At 60.3% G+C, this 17031-nt stretch overlaps 1 protein-coding gene across 4 annotated transcripts; it reads right to left on the bottom strand.

Moving 5' to 3' along the window:
• Window positions 1–226: 226 nt before the first annotated feature.
• RHBDF2 (rhomboid 5 homolog 2) lies at window positions 227–9128 on the bottom strand. Of its 4 annotated transcripts, none has more exons than XM_065735192.1 (17): window positions 9117–9128; window positions 7535–7898; window positions 6930–7122; window positions 6642–6854; window positions 5616–5741; window positions 5123–5256; window positions 4718–4924; window positions 4435–4546; window positions 4145–4219; window positions 3688–3849; window positions 3514–3614; window positions 3036–3099; window positions 2834–2928; window positions 2533–2608; window positions 2311–2411; window positions 1921–2074; window positions 227–1450 (listed from the first exon to the last, which is right to left on the bottom strand). In XM_065735192.1, the coding sequence occupies exons 2-17, from the start codon at window positions 7879–7881 to the stop codon at window positions 1031–1033; spliced, it is 2580 nt and encodes an 859-aa protein (XP_065591264.1). In that variant the 5' UTR covers window positions 7882–7898; window positions 9117–9128; the 3' UTR covers window positions 227–1030. The 4 variants fall into 4 exon arrangements, with proteins under 4 accessions (XP_065591264.1, XP_065591265.1, XP_065591263.1 ...); XM_065735193.1 differs by lacking the exon at window positions 9117–9128 and having other exon boundaries at window positions 7535–7659; window positions 7753–7912; XM_065735191.1 differs by lacking the exon at window positions 9117–9128 and having other exon boundaries at window positions 7535–7912.
• Between the last annotated feature and the right edge of the window lie 7903 nt (window positions 9129–17031).

The following is a 17031-nucleotide window of genomic DNA, read 5'->3' as shown; positions in this document are numbered from 1 at the left end:
GCTTCAGCCAAGGGAACTGTTCTCAAATCCCCACCCCAGGAGGGAGTTGTACAGGGGTATGGGGAGAGCATTCCCACACAGAGCAGGGCCGGCCCTACTGACTGCTGCCTAATCTCCCCACCAGAAGCACCAAAGGTCTGAAGCTTCGTGGATCTCATTAAATACAGGTAGAAATTTATTCAGGGGGAAAAAAATTCCACAGTTCGTGTGTTTTTTTTTTAAACAAAACCAAAACAAGTATCAAAAAGACAACTGAAGTGAGGTGCCAATCTTTGGCTGGAACAGCACCGGAGGAGCAGGGAGTGGGGCTGCAGCCGGCCTGCGGCAGAGCGGGGGGGGGCACGTGGGGCTCAGACCCCAGCACCTGGGGGTGTCCTGAGAAGCCAAGCCCTGCCTCACCCCAGGGATTCAGAAGGAGCTGAACAAAACCACTGGAGCGCTTCCTTCCATGCGTACATCCCAGCATGGTGCTCCACTTCCAGCAGGAACCTCACTGAGATGAGGGGAAAAAGCAGCACCCCAATCCCACCCCCCCACCCAGCAAGGAGCACAGCCTTGCTCCTGAGCCCCTGGGGAGCAAACACCGGGCTGAAAAATACCTTCAATCCACAGCTCTGAGTGTCAGAGCTGCAAAAGAAGTCTCCAGAGCCCTCTGCTGGGGAAACCACCAGGGTCCCCCACACAGCCCCATTCAGGAAAACACCTCCAGCCTCCCAAAATTAAAAATCCCAGGGCTGAGAAGTGCCAGGGGACCCCATCCCACTGGGACAGGTCAGGGAAAGTTGGAGAAAGGGACGAGTCAGAGTGTGGCCACAGTCCCCATAGGCCCCACGCATCCCCAAGGTGATGCACACGGCAAAGAACCATAGGTACAAAAGTGCCCCTGCAAAAAGGGGGTTGATTTCACAGTAGGATTGGCACTGCGGGGCCCCGTTGCTGCCTCACCCCACAGGCTGTGGGCCTGTCCCCAGGGCTGGCAGGGCACGGAGCAGCGAGCAGGCCAGCTCCAGCCCCACAGCCCCTCCGTGGGTCAGTGCAGGACCTGCTCCAGCTCGTACTTCTCGCAGAACTTGCTGGTGAAGGGCAGGCAGGTGAGGTACTCGATCCAGCGCCAGTTGATGGGGTAGACGTACAGCCAGATGAACAGCGAGGCAAAGAGGCCCAGGAAGACCAGCAGGGACACGATGATCATGGCCCGCTTGCGGTACTTGTCCATCGTGCCAAAGGTGATGTAGGGCAGGAAGGCGAAGGAGAGCAGCAGGCCGCTGAGGAAGCCAAAGAGGTGGGCAATGTTGTCGATCCAGGGCAGGAGGCCGCAGACGAAGAGGAAAAGGACGATGCCAGAGAGGTTGAACAAGGCTTTCCACGGCTTCTCCAGTGCCTGCCAGCTCTGGAAGAGCTCCACGAAGAGGCAGGCCAGTAAACCAAACTGCGAGCCAGCAGGGCCCACCTGCAAGGAGTCAGACCCCACACGTGTCACCCAGCTATGTCCCCACATCCCTCAGGGTTCTCCCCTCATTGGCTGTGGGGATCCCCAGGGCTGTTCTGGCAGAGCTGGCTGCCTCCCCCCCCCCCCCATCCCACCACAGCAGGGGGGATTAGGGTGCTTGGCATGATCCCCTCTAAAGCCCACAGGCTCCACTGCCAGCAGATTAGCCATCTGCCCGCCTACACGCACGCTGACACGTGGGGCACACAGCCCATGCCAGCCCCACACGTGGGGCAGAGACCCATGCATGGCAAAACCTGCTGAGGGTGAGATCTCCGTGCTGGGCTCTGCAGCCCACTCCTTATGAAGCTCAGGATGATACTCTCCATGCACACAAGCACATTTACTCAGTGCCCAGCACAGAGCTTATCTAGGGGGGGGGGGCAGAGTTATAGGGAGAGCCCCTCCTCCCACCTAAAAGTCACCCTCACCTCTGCTCTGTATGGCAGGAAGATGGCACTGGCCAGGTTGCCTGTGATGCCACTGAGGATGAAGATGATGGAGATGCGTAGCCAGCCTGCCAGCTTCTCCAGGTCCCGCAGCACCGTCATCTGGAAGGTCACCGACACCAGGCAGTGGATGATGCTGGGGGCGGAGGATCTGTGTTAGACCCCCACCCTGCCACAGCCCCTGCCCAGCGCTCCCCACCCACTGCTCACACATGAGACAGCTCACAAAACTGTCCTCCCATTGACAGCATGCATTGCTGTAGCTCAGGAGTGCTCCCCCATCTCCCCTCCCAGCCCACCAGACCACCGTCAAGCTGTCCTAAAGGATGCTGCTGTCCCTAGTGACCCTTGGTGCCCACACCCTGCCCTCACCCTGCATGCAGGAACAGGGACAGCCACAGGCGGTAGATCTGGTCGGGGACCTCCGGGTTGAGGAAGGGCAGGAGGCCACAGACTTCATCCAGGCAGTGCACCTGGCAAGGCAGAGGAGGTTGGGAGGTGATGGGGTGGCAGCCCATCCTGCCAGTGCCAGCGCAGTGATGCCAGGCCAGGCTGCTCATCCCAAGCCCCCCGCACTCCCCCACAGCCCTTCACCTGTGAGCACAGCGTTGCCTCCTCGTGGAAGTAGCCGTGCATGAACTCGCAGTACTCCCGCGTGGTGATCTCACAGCTGGGCAGAGGGCAGGCAGCAGGCTCACCTGGGGCAGGGTGCACTCCCTGCTCCAAGCACCCCCACAGTGCACGGTCCTGCTGTCACCACCTGTCCCACCCTCAACCCCAGGGTCTCCCTCTATCCCTGACACAACTCAGGACACCAATGAGGGGGCATCAAGAAGCACCAGGAGGGAACACTGCCCAGCCTGCCCAGGCGTGGTGCCTGCTGGCTGCAGCTCACCTGCCCTTGGTGCCGATGCAGCAGGGCCTGCCTTTGATCTGGCAGTCCATGTGCGGGAGGCCCGTGTGGTTGGTTTTGGTCTCATAGGTGCAGATCTACAAGGAAGAGGAGCTGCAGTGGGAAAGCTGCTAAGAGCCTCCCACAGCCCCCACAGCTCCTGCAGAGAGGGATGGATGGCAGGCACCTCTCTGTGGGCTCTTACCGGCCACTTGGTGATGTCGTCTGGCCACACGTGGGGGGGGTTTGAGGCTGGCTCTTCACACGTCCTGGTGACAGGAGGAGGATGCCGGGGTCACTGAGGGTCTCCCCGAGCACAACCACATCCCCCCAACTTGAGGCCAGGCACAAGGCAGGCGACCTGCAGCCCCCTCCTCTAAGGTTCCCTGGACTCAGGGAGATCCTTGCATGCTCAGCATCATGCAGCAAAACACACTGCAGCCAGATCACTTCACTGAGTGTCCCCTTGATTCATGCGGCACGTCCCTGCTTCTCTCAGCCCAGGGATCAGGGCAGGCAGGGCCAAGCTCAGGACAGCGATGCTCCTCGTGTGGCTTTCATTTACAACAGACCTCACCTCCAATTCCCTTTCCCTCATCACTGCGCTAAGGCATGGAAGAGCCTCCAACCCCCTGGCCAAACCAAGGCATTCGAGCTGCAAACCCACCCCCACACAAACCCACCTGGGGTCCTGGTGGCACACAGCCCCCGACGTGCGCCTCTCAGCAGAGCCCAAGGTCGGTGTGTTGTTGTTGGGCCACTTGATGAACGTCGCCAGCGTTTCCTGCAGGGACAGAGATGCTCAGAGCGTGGGCACGCGGGCACTGCTCTGCCCCGGGTGCACCCCGTGCCCGCACCGAGCAGTCCTGTGGCAGTGTCTGGATGCAGCCTGATTTGTCGTTCTGGACGCAGCAGCCGGAGTTACGCTCCCGGTCCCGCTCGCGCTGGATGAGCCGCTCCACCTGGCGGTCCTTGCGGATGCAGGGGGAGAACTTGGCTCCCAGGTGGATCAGGTCGATCTGGAAGGAGAGGATGCTCCATCCCCACCTCTCTTCCCACACTACTGACCCCATGAGAGCCCACTCAAAACGGATGGAGGGTGGGGAGGGGACAGAGTCTCTGCCAAGCATCTCACGGCGACGCTTTGGCTTTGGGGAGCGCTGCAGAGCCCCAGGAGAAGGCAGGAGAAGCTCAGAGACGGGGAACTGAGGAGCAGGGCAGCAGGCTGGGACTGAGATTATTGCTGTGTAGATAGGGGAGAAGAGAAGAGAGCACCCTGAGAGCCCCCCCGGCTCAGGATGGCAAACTGCTTACCGAGCTGGGCCCAATCCAGAAGTTCTCCTGCTGGATGTACTTGACACTTTCATACACACCTTTGTTCCTCAGCACCTGCAGAATGAGACCAGGGTCACACAGCCAGCTGCGGATCCACAGCCCCACGGGGCCACCTCCTCTCCTACCCCCTGCAGGGGCTGAGCCCTTTTATCCCCAGGGGGCTGCATCCCTCACCCCAGCAGGATTAGCCCCACTATATGCTTGAGGCCAGCATTCAGGAGCCAGCCACCCAGGAGGGGACAGACCCAGCTGGTAGCTCTTAAACTTACTAACTCTGTCGTCACATGCTGGGTGAAGCCAATGGGAGCGATGCCATACGTGCAGATGACCAGCAAGGTGATGAGGATGTGGACAAAGGTGATCCAGTAGGTGAAATACGGCCTGGGGAGCAAAGGGGACAGGGTCACGACCCACAGCCAGCACAAGGATGCTGCAGTAACCCAGGGAGAGCAGCCCCTAAAGCCCACTCTGATGGAGACACAGATCCAAACGGCAGCTGGGGAGCCCCAGGGAGCGGGGCTGAGCCCGGTGGGCTGCAAGCTGTGCCCTCACCGGTGACTGTCAGTGATCTCCAGCTGTGACTGCACGATGCTGCTGAGGCTGCGGCGGTACGTCCTGTTCAGACACTGCCCCACCACCCCCAGTCCGTAGTAGCGTTTCTTGCGGTCGAAGGCGAAGTGCTTCACTTTGGAAGCGATGCGCCTGCCCCGCTGTGGGGCCGGGCTGCTCGAGGCAGCAGCGAGCCGGGCACCCTCGTGTCTGTGGGAAGAGAAATCTATCAGCGAGGTAACAGCCCACAGGCAACCCCACCCATCCTGAGATGCCCTGGAATAGGGGCTGGGGGAATCTCTTGGCTTTGTCCTCATCGCAGCGTGCTGGATGTGCCCTACAGCGGGGACTGGTGGACATCTTGTTGGCTGGGGGAGTCAGGGCAGGGGGCTTGGGGTTGGCACTCACAGTGCAGTCTGCTCCACCTCTGGGGATGCCCTGATGTCCTCCCCCACTGAGTGCATGCGCAGATACGTGGCCGAGAGTGGTGGTGACTCGAAGACATCATCCGGCATGGAGTACATCTCGTCGTGTGTGTCCATCTGGAAGGAGCACGGAAGAGAGGGGGACCCTACTGTCATCCCACTGACCACACATTCCAGCACTTACAAAGCGCCCATGATGCCTTCCCACCACCACTGATCATCACCGAGTCCCTGCAGCTCTGGGCACAACACCAACTGATGCCTGTGCTCTCGGGGCAGCTCAGAGCACAGACACCAGGGGCCCTTGGCATACATAGCCCTAAATTCAGCCCAAACCCCAGCTGGGTAAGAAACTGACCCTGGACCATACTAAGAGCAAAGGGGATGGGACAAAGAGGGCTGCCCAGTGAGCCTCTGTCCCACGTGGGGCACTGTGACCCCCCCAGCTCCAGCAGCCAGCCTGGAACAGCGCTTGCCTTACTGAAGAAGGAGGAGTCCAGAGTGTCAGCGATATCCACATCCTCATCCATGAAGCTGGGGTACATGAAGCTCCTCTTGGTGCTCCTCTGTTTCTCAGCCAGAGGCTCCAAGGCAGAGCGACCCTACGGCAGAGGGAGCAAAAGAGGGTGTAAGGTGTGAAACAAAACATAATAAAGAATGGTACTGTCAGTCAAGATGTTTTATAGATGGTGTAATTAGAAAGATTATCGAGATGGAAAGAGACAATCAAAATAAAGAGAAATGCTCACCCATGTCCTAGGCTCATGATAGGAAACTCCAAAGGAGGGATCTCCAACAAGAGATCCTTCCCCAGTGGTGCTCAGCCCTTAAGTGGGGTCTGGGAGAGGTGGATTCAGACTCCACCCCTTCTGGTCGCACAGGTGCATTGCCTTCACCTGTGCTCCTGAGGCTGACTCAGTGCTCACCTCAGGTGATCCATCAGTGGTTCAGGCCGTGATTCAGCAGTTCCCATAACAGAGGGTAAGGAACACAACTAAGGAACATTCCCAGCACTGCAGAAAGTTGGGGGGCTTTGTCACAGCCTCCCCAAAAGCCCAGCAAGTGGTGGCAAACTTTAAATGCCAACCATGGCCCTGTGCAGAGGTTACACGGCTCCCTGTTGCTCCTGAGAGCCATCAGTGCTGTGCCATGGCCATGCCAGGTGGCACAATTCTAAATCCCCTTTTTGGTCTCTGCCCCACAGACTTGTCCCCAAGGTTTGCAGGGGACTCCCCAGGTGATAGAAAGCACTGGAGAAACTTTCCCTGCAGCAAAAAGTTGTTGGAACCAAAAGCTGCCATTTTCGAGGGATGGCACGCAAAACAGTTCCACTTTCTGGTCCAGTTTCCACCAAAACTTCTCTTTTTAAGGTTAAAACCTGCAACCTCCCCCTCGCAACTGAGCACAACAGCAGTCTTCGTGCAAAGCAAAAAGCCAAGAAATGATGGCAGCAGAGGGCTGAGGAGCGAGCCAGGAGGACGATCCCCTTCCCCAGCACTCACGCGGAGCAGCGCAGCGGCCGCCCTGAAGCTCATGTGTGCCACTGACTGCCTCTTGCGGCGCGGCAGGCGGCCGTATCCGGAGCGGGCACTGCCCAGGGATGCCAGAGATGTGACACCAGGGGTGAGCGGGGGCAGGACGTGGTGGGGCGTATGGGGACGGTCGGTGTCGTCGGGGTGGCGGAAGGGCCGGCCCCTGGCCAGCGGGTCCACGATCTGCAACAGGGAGAGGGGCGTTGGTGATGGTTGTGAGGACGGGTCGGTGGGCGGCCCCCGTGCCCCGAGCTGTACCTTGGGCATCTTGGCTGGTTTGGGTGACTCGGTGCCCTGGAAGGAGGGCACCTCCTGGCTGGGCAGCTCCATGTCACGGTACGCAGCCTTCAGCTTGCCGTACCTCATGCTGCAGTGCTGCAAGCTCCGGCGCTGCCAGTGCTGCCGCTTCCCCTCCCAGTCGCCGCTGACACCGAACCATTCCGCCGTGCCCCTGGCCATGAGATGGATTCAGTGCCCCTGGCCATGAGATGGATTCAGTGCCCCTGGCCATGAGATGGATTCAGTGCCCCTGGCCATGAGATGGATTTACTCGTCACCCGCTCAGTCCCCTGGTGGCACCGTCCCACCCCGCCCTCCTCCATTGCAGCCTGGCACAGTTCTGAGCTGACAGCTCTGTGGGATGGGGCAGATGGGTTGCTGCCCCGCTAAGCTGAGCTGAGATATCCTCCAACAGGATGCACACACCTCGAAGCATTTGCTCCTGCAGCACTAAGGCATTTTCCCCAACCCGTTCTCTCCTGTGGGCAGCCCACAGCTGAGCCACGTGGCACCCTCTGAGGCTTTCCCTTGGGCTGGCTCCCACAGCCCTGCCACGGACACTCCCACCCCCCCCAAACCCTCACTTGCGGATGCTCTGGGACAAGGATGTCTGCCGGCGAAAGCCCGGCCGCCGCTCCGAGCTCTCACATCCCTTCGAGCGTGGCTCCTGCAGGCTCTTGCTCTTCCTATAGATGGGCACTTTGGAGGGCTGGGAGGCAGAGCACAGGATTACAGAGCATGGAGAGTAGCAATGGGTACAACAGACCCCACGTGGGATGGAGGGGTGCCCCCCAGAGCTCACCTCCTTGCGGGCACCGTCCTCCTCTGCCTCCCGGGGTGGGGGGATGACGATGGAGAGGTTGGGGGGCTTCTTGCTCTGCAGGCGGCTGCTGCTGGAGCGGCTGCTCCCGTTTTTGTTGCTGGATGCCATCTTGGGTGGGTGGCAGGCTGTGGGGGGGGAGCAGGGAGTGAATGGGGGGAGGGAGCTATGGCTTTATTGCTGTATCCCCTCCTGCTGTTCTCTGCAGGGTGAGTGCGTCGGTGCGGAAACGCCAGCAGGAGCACTAATGTTAATGGGGCTCTGCCCGAGGGGGACCCCAGAGAGAAGGGAAACGCTGTGAGCATTTCTCCCTCACTGGGAGGAATGAACATCGCTCTCCTCTGATCTCTCACAGATACCTGGGAGCCCCTCCAGGGCAGCACTGAGGCATCCCAGACAAGGGGACAGCCCCAAGGCTGCATCCCCAGCACCTCTTGGTGACAGGATCAGCTCAGGTGCTATCACAATCACACACAACATTCCCTTCCAGCACGTGCATGCACATGCTGGGCTCTGGGCCAGCAGGACAAGGCAGAGCATACCAAAATCCCCTGTGCACAGAGTGGGGGCTTAACAGGTAAGAGCTAAATCTTTACACAATCCCTTCCTGTGAGTCCCCCCCCCCCCCCTGCAGGCCAGCTACACCAGGCAGAGCCTCACGAGTCTGCAGGGAAAGGTAATTCCATCTGAGCACAAGGGAGCAGTCCTAAATCCTATTAAGGACTGGGGGGCTCCTGATGGGATGGATGCTCAGGCCCCTGGCCTCTCTCCATCCACATACCAGCACCAAGGGCACCTGCCCAGGGCTCCCTGCTGATAGGTGTCCCCTTGTCCTGCTTCACGCGGCCAGTGTATGCCAAAGTCTTGCTGGAAGGCAGCCACGAGGCAGCAGGACTTGTGGCAAGGCACCTAGGGACCTACTCATACCCTGTGCCCTGTGGCTGCTCCTCCCCACCACTGGCCTCAGGAGCTTGGTGTCCCATGGGATGAGCTCCCTGGGGACATTGGCACTAGAGGGCAGCCTCCATCCAGCACAGTCCAAAACGTGCAGGGCTTAACACCAGTGCTGCTGTCCCACAGAAAGGGGAAGGCTGTGTGGTTTGGGATGGGCTGCTGCAGGGTGAGGATGAGGGGGACACAGAGACTTGTGTGATGCTGATCTGGCTGGCCTGAGGCGGGGCTCCCATTCCTCAGTTAATCCCACTCCTCACCAGCCTTGATGGGGCTGCAGAGGGTAATTGATGGAGGGGATCTGGATGGGAAGAAGTGAGGCACCACTGCCACAGATGTGATTAGGAGCAGATGTTTGGAAACCCCATCTCTGAGCCTATCCAGGATGCCCCTACCTCATAAGGGGTGACAGGGATCCCACGGTGTGTCTCAATGGGCTTCTTCGACTTCTCCTTTGTCCCTCATGCACAGGAGCCCCAGGGCATGGCTGAGGTTGTCTGGCTCTGCCTGGTGGGACTGGTGCTGCAAGAGAAAAGCAGGGGTGAGAGATCAGGTCCAGCCTGCAGAAACCTTCCCAGGAAAGGCTTTGGGGTTGTGAAAGGGAGCAGAAGCACCAGGGTAAGGACAGGACCAACATCAGGGCAGGATGCTGGGACAAAGCCACAAAGCCACGGCACTGCACGGCTCTGGGCAGCCACAGGACATTGGGGACTACGCTGTGGTCACTGGCACAGGGTGAGGGAACGCTGCTGAGCGTGGCAATGCACCCAGTGCCCTGGCTGAGACAACATGGGGCTGAAGGGGAAATTTTTTCACCTAAGCCTCTCAGCAGAGTGAGAAAAGAGCAGGAAAGAAACACAAGTGCTGCGCGGAGGTATTTGATGACTGCTGAGCTGGGAAGGCGCCAGCCAGGCCCCAACAAGTGAAACTTTCCATCCCACTGGGGAACTGCAGATGCTGTTTGTTTTCCTCCCAGAGCAGCCAGTGATGAGGCAGAGGTGCCAGCTGCAGGCAGGGCTGGCTCTGGAGAGCCCGAGGACATGGGGACACACAGGCACTGCCACGGCCACTGCCAAAAGGACTGGTGCTGTCCGTGCCCCCGTTCCCATCCCTAATTGCCCCACCAGACTCCCACGCAGCTCCAGGTGAGGACCTTAATGCTTTCCGGTGAAGCACATTTGCAATGCACCGATCCACCTGAGTGCCCTCCCACTCAGCGTGGGCAGCTGTACCCCCCCAGCACCTGTGGGCCTGGTCATGCAGCCACAGCACTTTTCACGGCTCCTTGAATTAATGCAATGTTTGGCATCCAGAGAGCAGGAGGAGGGGAGCAGCCTCCGGCATGTAAGTCCCCAGGGTTACCCAGGCACAAGGCTGGGCAGCATCCATCCCACGAGGTGTGGGAAGTTTCACCCCACGCCAGCAAAAAGCCTCTGGGATGGGGCTGGGAATGCATTTACCCATTCCCCTACGCGCTTGGCACTGGCACGCAGCCCTTCAAGTGCTGGCACAGCTCTCACTCAATGTGCTCAGCATGAGAACAGGCAGCCTGAGCCTGGAACAGGCAGCAAGGAGCTGCAGCCACAGCCAGCACAGCCCTTCACCCTCCAAAGCACAGCATAGAGGGGTCTGTCACACCCCAGGGTTACCCATGTGTCCCCACGGGGGCCAGGCAGGAGGATTTTGCCCTCACCCAGGCAAGGGCTGGGGCTCTGGGCTGAGCCATGAGAGATGCTGACCCAAGGAAACACACCCAGGGAGGAAAGTGATGGAAAAAGTGACGTAGCTCACACACAGCATCAGCTCGGGGCGATGCCAGGATGCTCTGAGCAAGGAGCCAGAGCAAAGGGACCGGCGGCACCATACACCAACCCGCAGATCCCCTATATGAGACACTGGAGACACCCATCTGAGGCAGCCCTGCAAAGAGCCGTTCCATTAGCAGAGCACCACCCCACCAGCATGCCCATAAATGATTCAGGAGCACACTGAAGCCGCCCATCAGCACTGGAGCCTCGCTGCTCTTGGTTGTACCACGATTACAGCTGCCTTTGCCTTGCCAAGCAAACCTCCTCGACCTGCCCAGCACCTCTGTGAGTGTCTTCCCCAAGCACGCCAGCCCAAAGCTAAAACCCAATGCTAAAAGCTCACTGAGAGCAGCTGGGCCGGGCAGGAGCCCGACAGGTTCCCTGGGTGTGCAACTGGGAAAGGCTCCACTTTCCTTGTGCCTATTCCCACAGCAAGCAGGACGTTGGGCAACAGCCGCGTGCTTTGTTCATCCCGGATGAGTTTCAGGCTCTCGGCACACCCTGGAAGGAAGCAAAACCACGCGGCCGAGATAGAGGCAGCCTGCCCACGGGGTGTGCTGGTGGCTGTGATAACGCTGAGCCAGGCTTTCCCCCTCCCCTCCCATCCACACACGGCTCGGGCATCAGCCTAAGGAGGCGAGGGCAGATTGAGTGCTTGCAGCATTGCAGGGCACCGGGGCACCTCCCCACAGCACATCCCTACAAGAGCACGGACCTCACGACCACCTCCTCCCCACAGCAATGCTTCCAGGAGCTGTGTTTCTCCAGGTTTCCTGAACCAGACTATCTGCACGGAAAGGGAGGGACTGGCCCACAATAGCTGGATGGGGACCTTCCCAGTGCATTTCCCAAGGCATGTGCCCATTCACTTCCAGCACGTTCCCCTCTGCCCAAGGGGTTGTTACCCAAACACCCCCCACCCCATTGCAAAAGGGTTTTGCTCTTTGGGAGCCCAGCTGCAGCCCCACGTCCTCCCTGTACGCACAGCCCAGCAGCACTCCCCAACACCACATTAACCCGGATCGAGCTGCACCTCAGCTTCCCCAATTCCTGGGGCTCTGGGTCCCCCCGTGCAGGGCTGAGGACACCATGGGCTGTCCCCCAGATTGCTCTCACTTCCTTGTCTGATGCAAAATTCTTTGTGTGAGAGGGCAACGGGCAGATGTTCCTTCCTCCAGATCTGCAAAACGCCGCTGCTTTGAGAGCTGTTCTTGGAAAGAGCACAGAACTGGGATCTGCAAACTCCCTCAGTGTGCTGCTCGTGGCAGAAATGTCCTGGGGGGGGGGGGGGGGGTCCCTATGGTTGCTGGAGGTTCCCTCTGAGCTCAGAGCATCACTATGGGATGCGGCAGCAGGAGGTGACCCTCAGCCCCACGCAGGAATTCCACTCACCGTGTGCATAAGATGACTGTGGGCATTCAGTGCAGCCCTCACCACAGCCAAACACTGAGGAGAGTCCCAGGCTCCTATCCCCTGGAGCAGAAAGCTTATCTGCACACAGCCACCCCCAGGCTTGTGTCACCGTCCCACCGCCGCATGCACACCCACCCCTCCTCCAAAGCATCAGCCAGTTCTGCAGCCTCATCTTCTCTCCCAGTTCCACCCAGGAAGGTTTATCCCACTCCTCCCCGACGCAAGTCCTGCATTCCCCACGGGAAAGCCCAGCTGAGAGAGGTCCACCCTGTCCCATCCAACACAGCATGAGCAGGGCACTCAGCATCCAAACACAGCAACACAGCCCCGGCCCCGCTCCCTTCCCACCTCACACTGCTGTGAGCTGCCAGGCCCTCCCCTGGCCCACCACTCCTGCCAGGCTTCCCTACACATCATAACCATGTGCCAGGAGCAGCTGCCTTCCTCCTCCTCGAGCTGGTGGGGTCCCAGCGCTCATCTACCTATCCCCCCCCACCCCAAGTGATGCTGTGCCATTCATTCCCCTCTCCCAGCTGGCACGCAGGCTGCACTCATCTAGCACAGAGCCCTGCCCAACACAGCCCCCACCTGCAGCACGCCTGCTCCCAGCCCTCCCCCCGGCTCCAGCATTCCCACAGCCGGCGAATTACAGGGATAACTGAGCCAAATCCCCAGCACAAGCTGCCGCATGACGCACGGTGGCACCTCCGAGCGGGGCAGCGTGAACGCACACCGCACGGACACGCGCAGCCCTGCTCCCTGCTCCGAGCTGCTCAGCACTGAGGATGCGACCACGCTGCCTCCGGGCAAACCCGCAGCTCCCAGCTGAGGAATTGCCCCTTGGCACATAGGGCAGCCCCCGGGATGGGCCGAGGGGTGGAGCTGAGCGTGGCTGCCACGCTCGCCCCGCTCTGTGCGCGTGACTTCTCACCCACGCTTGCCCCACGGATGTGGCATTTCACGGGTGGGGAAATGCGAGGCAACTTGTTAAAACGAGCCGCCCGCTCGTGCACGTGGAGGTCCTGTAGCAAAATGAGGGCAGCGAGGCGTGGGCAGGCAGCAGGAGGGGTGCTGGGTCCCCCCCCACGCCGAGGCTGAGCCCGTGGCCCTGCCCATCCCCTGCCAGCCCCGCTCCCCCACCCGCCTTAGGAGAGCAGCCACCCATCAGCTGCTTCGGTTTGGGGTTTTCTTCGAGTTTTTAAACAGTGATTAAGTGAGAAATAGGGTGAGAACGGCAAGGCTTTGCATAATACTTGCAAGAAAAAAGACACAGCTCTCAGCGCTACTCAGAGGCTGGGGAAGAGACGGTGACCCTAAAGGGTCCCCAGTGACCTTAGACACTAGCTTTCCACACCAGTGACCCTAAATCCTGGCTTTCCAGGCTGCTTTGCTGGGATCCCCCTGGCCCAGCGTCCATTAGGAATAACAGAGCTCCGGGGACATCCATGGCACTGCAGTGGGTGCAGGTGGGGTCGGGTCCAGCTCTGTTTGCACGAGAGAGGTTCTGAGAGTTTTGCTCTTCAAAGTGATGTCCGAGCACCACTCCCCACCTCCTCCTTCAGCCCTCAGTGCAGATTTGGAGCTAAACCCCTCCAGGGTTATTTCCTGAGGGAAAGGATGCGTTTGGGGCTTCCTCGAGTCTGCTGTGAGTTGAACAGGAGTGACGTCAAAGGCAAAAAACACAAAACCAACCAGCAGCCCTCAGCCAGAGCACGGCCACGTGCTGCTCAGCCCAACGCCACAACCTGAACCGCCCCACTCCTCCAGCCCACCCCCAGCAGCTTTGGCCCCGTAACCCCGCAGGATTTAGGACCGTTCCCCCGCAGCCCATCCCATCACGGCTGTTCCAGCATCAGTTCCCCTCCACGCTGTGGTTCACAGCCAGCACACAGCTGAGCACCCGTGGGCACACAGCAGCAACACTCAGCGCTGAGGATCCCAAAGCATTCGAGGTGAAGGGACCCCAAAGACCACCAAGCACTCCTGGCAAAAGGGCCCCAACGGATCTCCAAGCGTTCGCGGCCAAAGGGTCTCCAAAAGGGTCCCCAGAAGACCCCCAAAGCATTTGTGGCCAAGGGCTGGAAAGGACCCCAAAGCACTCGTGGTAAAAGGGTTCCCAAAGCGCCTACGGCAAAGGGACCCAAAAGATCCCAAAGGTCCCCAACGCACCCGCGGCCAAAGAGTCCCCACAGGGCCCCGCAGGAGCGCACCCCCCGCCCCCCCGGGCCGCGCTGCTCAGCGGGAACCCCCAGCGGTGCCCGAGCGGCCGCGGGACGGTGACGTGCGGGGCTGGGACTTCCTCCTCCCGCCGGGACCGGAGGCCACAAAGCGCCCTCTGAGGTCCCCCGGGAGCGGCCGTGCCCCGGTGCGGCGTAACGGCTCGGGGCGGCCCGGCAGCACCGTGCCCGGCACGGAGCGCTTCGGGCTCCTCCGGGACCCTCCGACGCGAGCGCTGCGGGATCCTCCGGCCTCGCGGAGCGGAGCGGAGCGGGGGAGGAAGGCGGCCCGGAACAAAGCGGGAAGGAAGGGACAAAGTAACAGGCAGCCCTCCCCCCCACCGCCCGGCCCGGCGGCCCGGCCCGCTCACCTCGCCGCCTCCACGCCCCGCTCCAACCGCCGCTACCGGCACCGCCGCCTCCACCTGGGCCGGGCGGGACGGGGCGGCTCCGGGAGGGGCGGGGCCTCGATGGGGGCGGGGCTGTGTAGTGGGAGGGGTCTGTGGGGGCGTGGTGTTTCGATGGGGGCGTGGTTTGCCGGGGGGGCGTGGTTTGCCGGGGGGCGTGGCCTCGCGTAGGGTCCTCTCCCTAGAGCGCCCCTCCTGGTGCGACCCGTGGGTGCTCGCAGTGCTTTATATGAGCGCTCCCAGTGCCATATACACGTGCACGCAGTGCTATACCTGGGTGCTCCCTGTACCATACGTGGGTGCTTCCAGTGCCGTATGAGTGCTCCCGGTGCCATACATGGTGAGTGCTCCCTGCTGGCTGCTCATGGAGCCCTCCCCTTGCTTTCCCCAGCTGCTGTTGGTGCTTACAAGGTCTGAGCCCCTGCGGCAGTGAGACTGGTCACTGTAAGCCCAATGGGGGAGGTTTGGGTTTTAAGCACCAGGGAGCATCATGGCCACGTGCTGTTTGGCACAGTTCAGGGCCAAATTCGACACAGGCGTGGCTGCTATGCAGACAGAAAGCAACCAATGCTCACATCCAGTTGTGATGCTGAACACCCTCCTCACTGCAGCCACCGCCCTGCTCTCTACCCCCGAGCAGCCCCACCAAGATCCCCCCATCCTCCACAGAGTACCCCCAGCCCTACTGTCACAACTTGTCAGACACACTGTGGCTGTCATACCACAGAGGGCACCACAGGCCCAGGCACGTCCTGCTGGCTGGGCTGGCTTTGGGGTGATGCGTTCTTGAGGTTGGGGCTGCGTGGGGCTGTGGAGCCACTCACATGTGCAGCACAGGCTGAAAGGGTGGGTGGTGAATCCTATGGGGAAACGCCTCTGCTTCTGTGGTCCCTGACACCGGGTTGCTTTCTGGGAAACCAGCCCCATCCTGAGATTCATCCCACCCCTATGGATGAGCTTTGTGGTGCTGAGACCTTTGTAGGCTGCTTTTGGCATGCCTGCACTGCCGAGGCTCCTATATGGGTTCTGCCACTACATGAATGCTTGTTTCACACCTTGCAGCCCAGTCCCTGCAGCACGCTGCTGAGCTGCACCCCCAGCAGCCTCCTCCCAGCACTCAGTCCCTGCCCTTTTCTGAGAGCTTCTCATGTGTCGCATCCTACAGAAGTGAGGCTCCAAGCCAGCCCTCCCCTTGGCACCCTCACATCAACGAGACCAGACAGCAAATCTGTTCCTGGTAGAAATGAGGGTGGAAAAAAACTTCGGGTTCCTCCCAGCTGCTTGGAAGATGTGGTTGGAGGTGGGTGGAGCAAGGCAGAGCCAGGTGCCTGGGACACGGGGTGACAATGAGGAGAGGTGAGGTGGGGGTGTCCCTGGCACTAACCTCTGTGGGAAAGGCTGCAAGCTGGGGCAGGAAGGAAGGAGAGCAGGGACCTGTGCCAAGGTGCCAGGCACCGACATCTCCCTGTGCCTGAGAGGGGACTTTGGAAACAGTGAGACCTGCCCTCTGCCTTGTGACACCTTCACAGCCCCTCGTGTGCTTTGGTCTGCAGGAAAAAGTGTCTGTGCTGGGACACAGGATTCATCCTTCCCTGGGGGAGCGCTGTGCTGAGGCTCAGGAAGGGAAAGGATGTGAGGGTCACCTCTGTGAACCCAGCAGAGCGTTGGGCAATAAGGAAGCGAAACAAACAACCGAAAAAACCCCAAGGGAGCAACGTCATAGCGTTGCAGCAGTGTGCCTGAGCTCTGTGCACTCTGAGTCACCTGTGGCCGGGCAGTGTGTCTGGAAGTGCCTGGGCCAGATTGTCCCCAAAGGGCTGCAGAGGGGACACGGTGCTCTGCACCTCGTGCTGGGCTGGGAGATGTGCTGAGGCTGTTTGCAGCTACTTATCCACAATCCCTCAGTGGGGTGTGGGGCTCCTGGGCACAACCTGTGTGTTCGAGACCCGCGTGTTCCCATTGCCACCAACACGACATGGTGCCTCCAGCGTGGCCCAGTGCCACCAGCGTGGCCTCGTGCCACCCGCACGGCCCGGAGCTCCCTGCCTGCAGTGCTGCCATTCCCAGCACGAACGGCAGAGGCCAGGCCACAATCGCTGCAGGCTCTGAAGCTGTTCCCTGCAGCAGCGGCAGAGGATGCTCAGCCTCTCCCACCGCCCAGCAGCTGCTTGGCAATTGCTTCCATCCCATTCAGGCATGTGTCCCATACCAGTGCCAAGCGTGGTGGCACAGTTGTCACCCCCCAGCCCATGAGGGATGTGTTGTCACAGCAAGCTGCTGTCCCCCAGAGAGTCCACTCCCACATTCCTTCCATCCGTCCCCCCCCCCCCCCCCCCGTCAGCCTGCGGTGGGAAAACACTTGGAAATCTAACATCAAATGCAATTGCAGACAGGCTGGTGGGAGTTTCCCCTTTGGGTTTTCCTCCTCTCTTATCGCTTTCCCAAAGAACAAACCTATGGAAGGCA

The sequence above is a fragment of the Cyrtonyx montezumae genome, unplaced genomic scaffold (genome assembly GCF_038088225.1).
Source record: "Cyrtonyx montezumae isolate F1298 unplaced genomic scaffold, pur_monq_1.0 scaffold_19, whole genome shotgun sequence".
NCBI lineage: Eukaryota > Metazoa > Chordata > Aves > Galliformes > Odontophoridae > Cyrtonyx > Cyrtonyx montezumae.
This window is presented reverse-complemented; position numbering and strand designations above follow the sequence as displayed.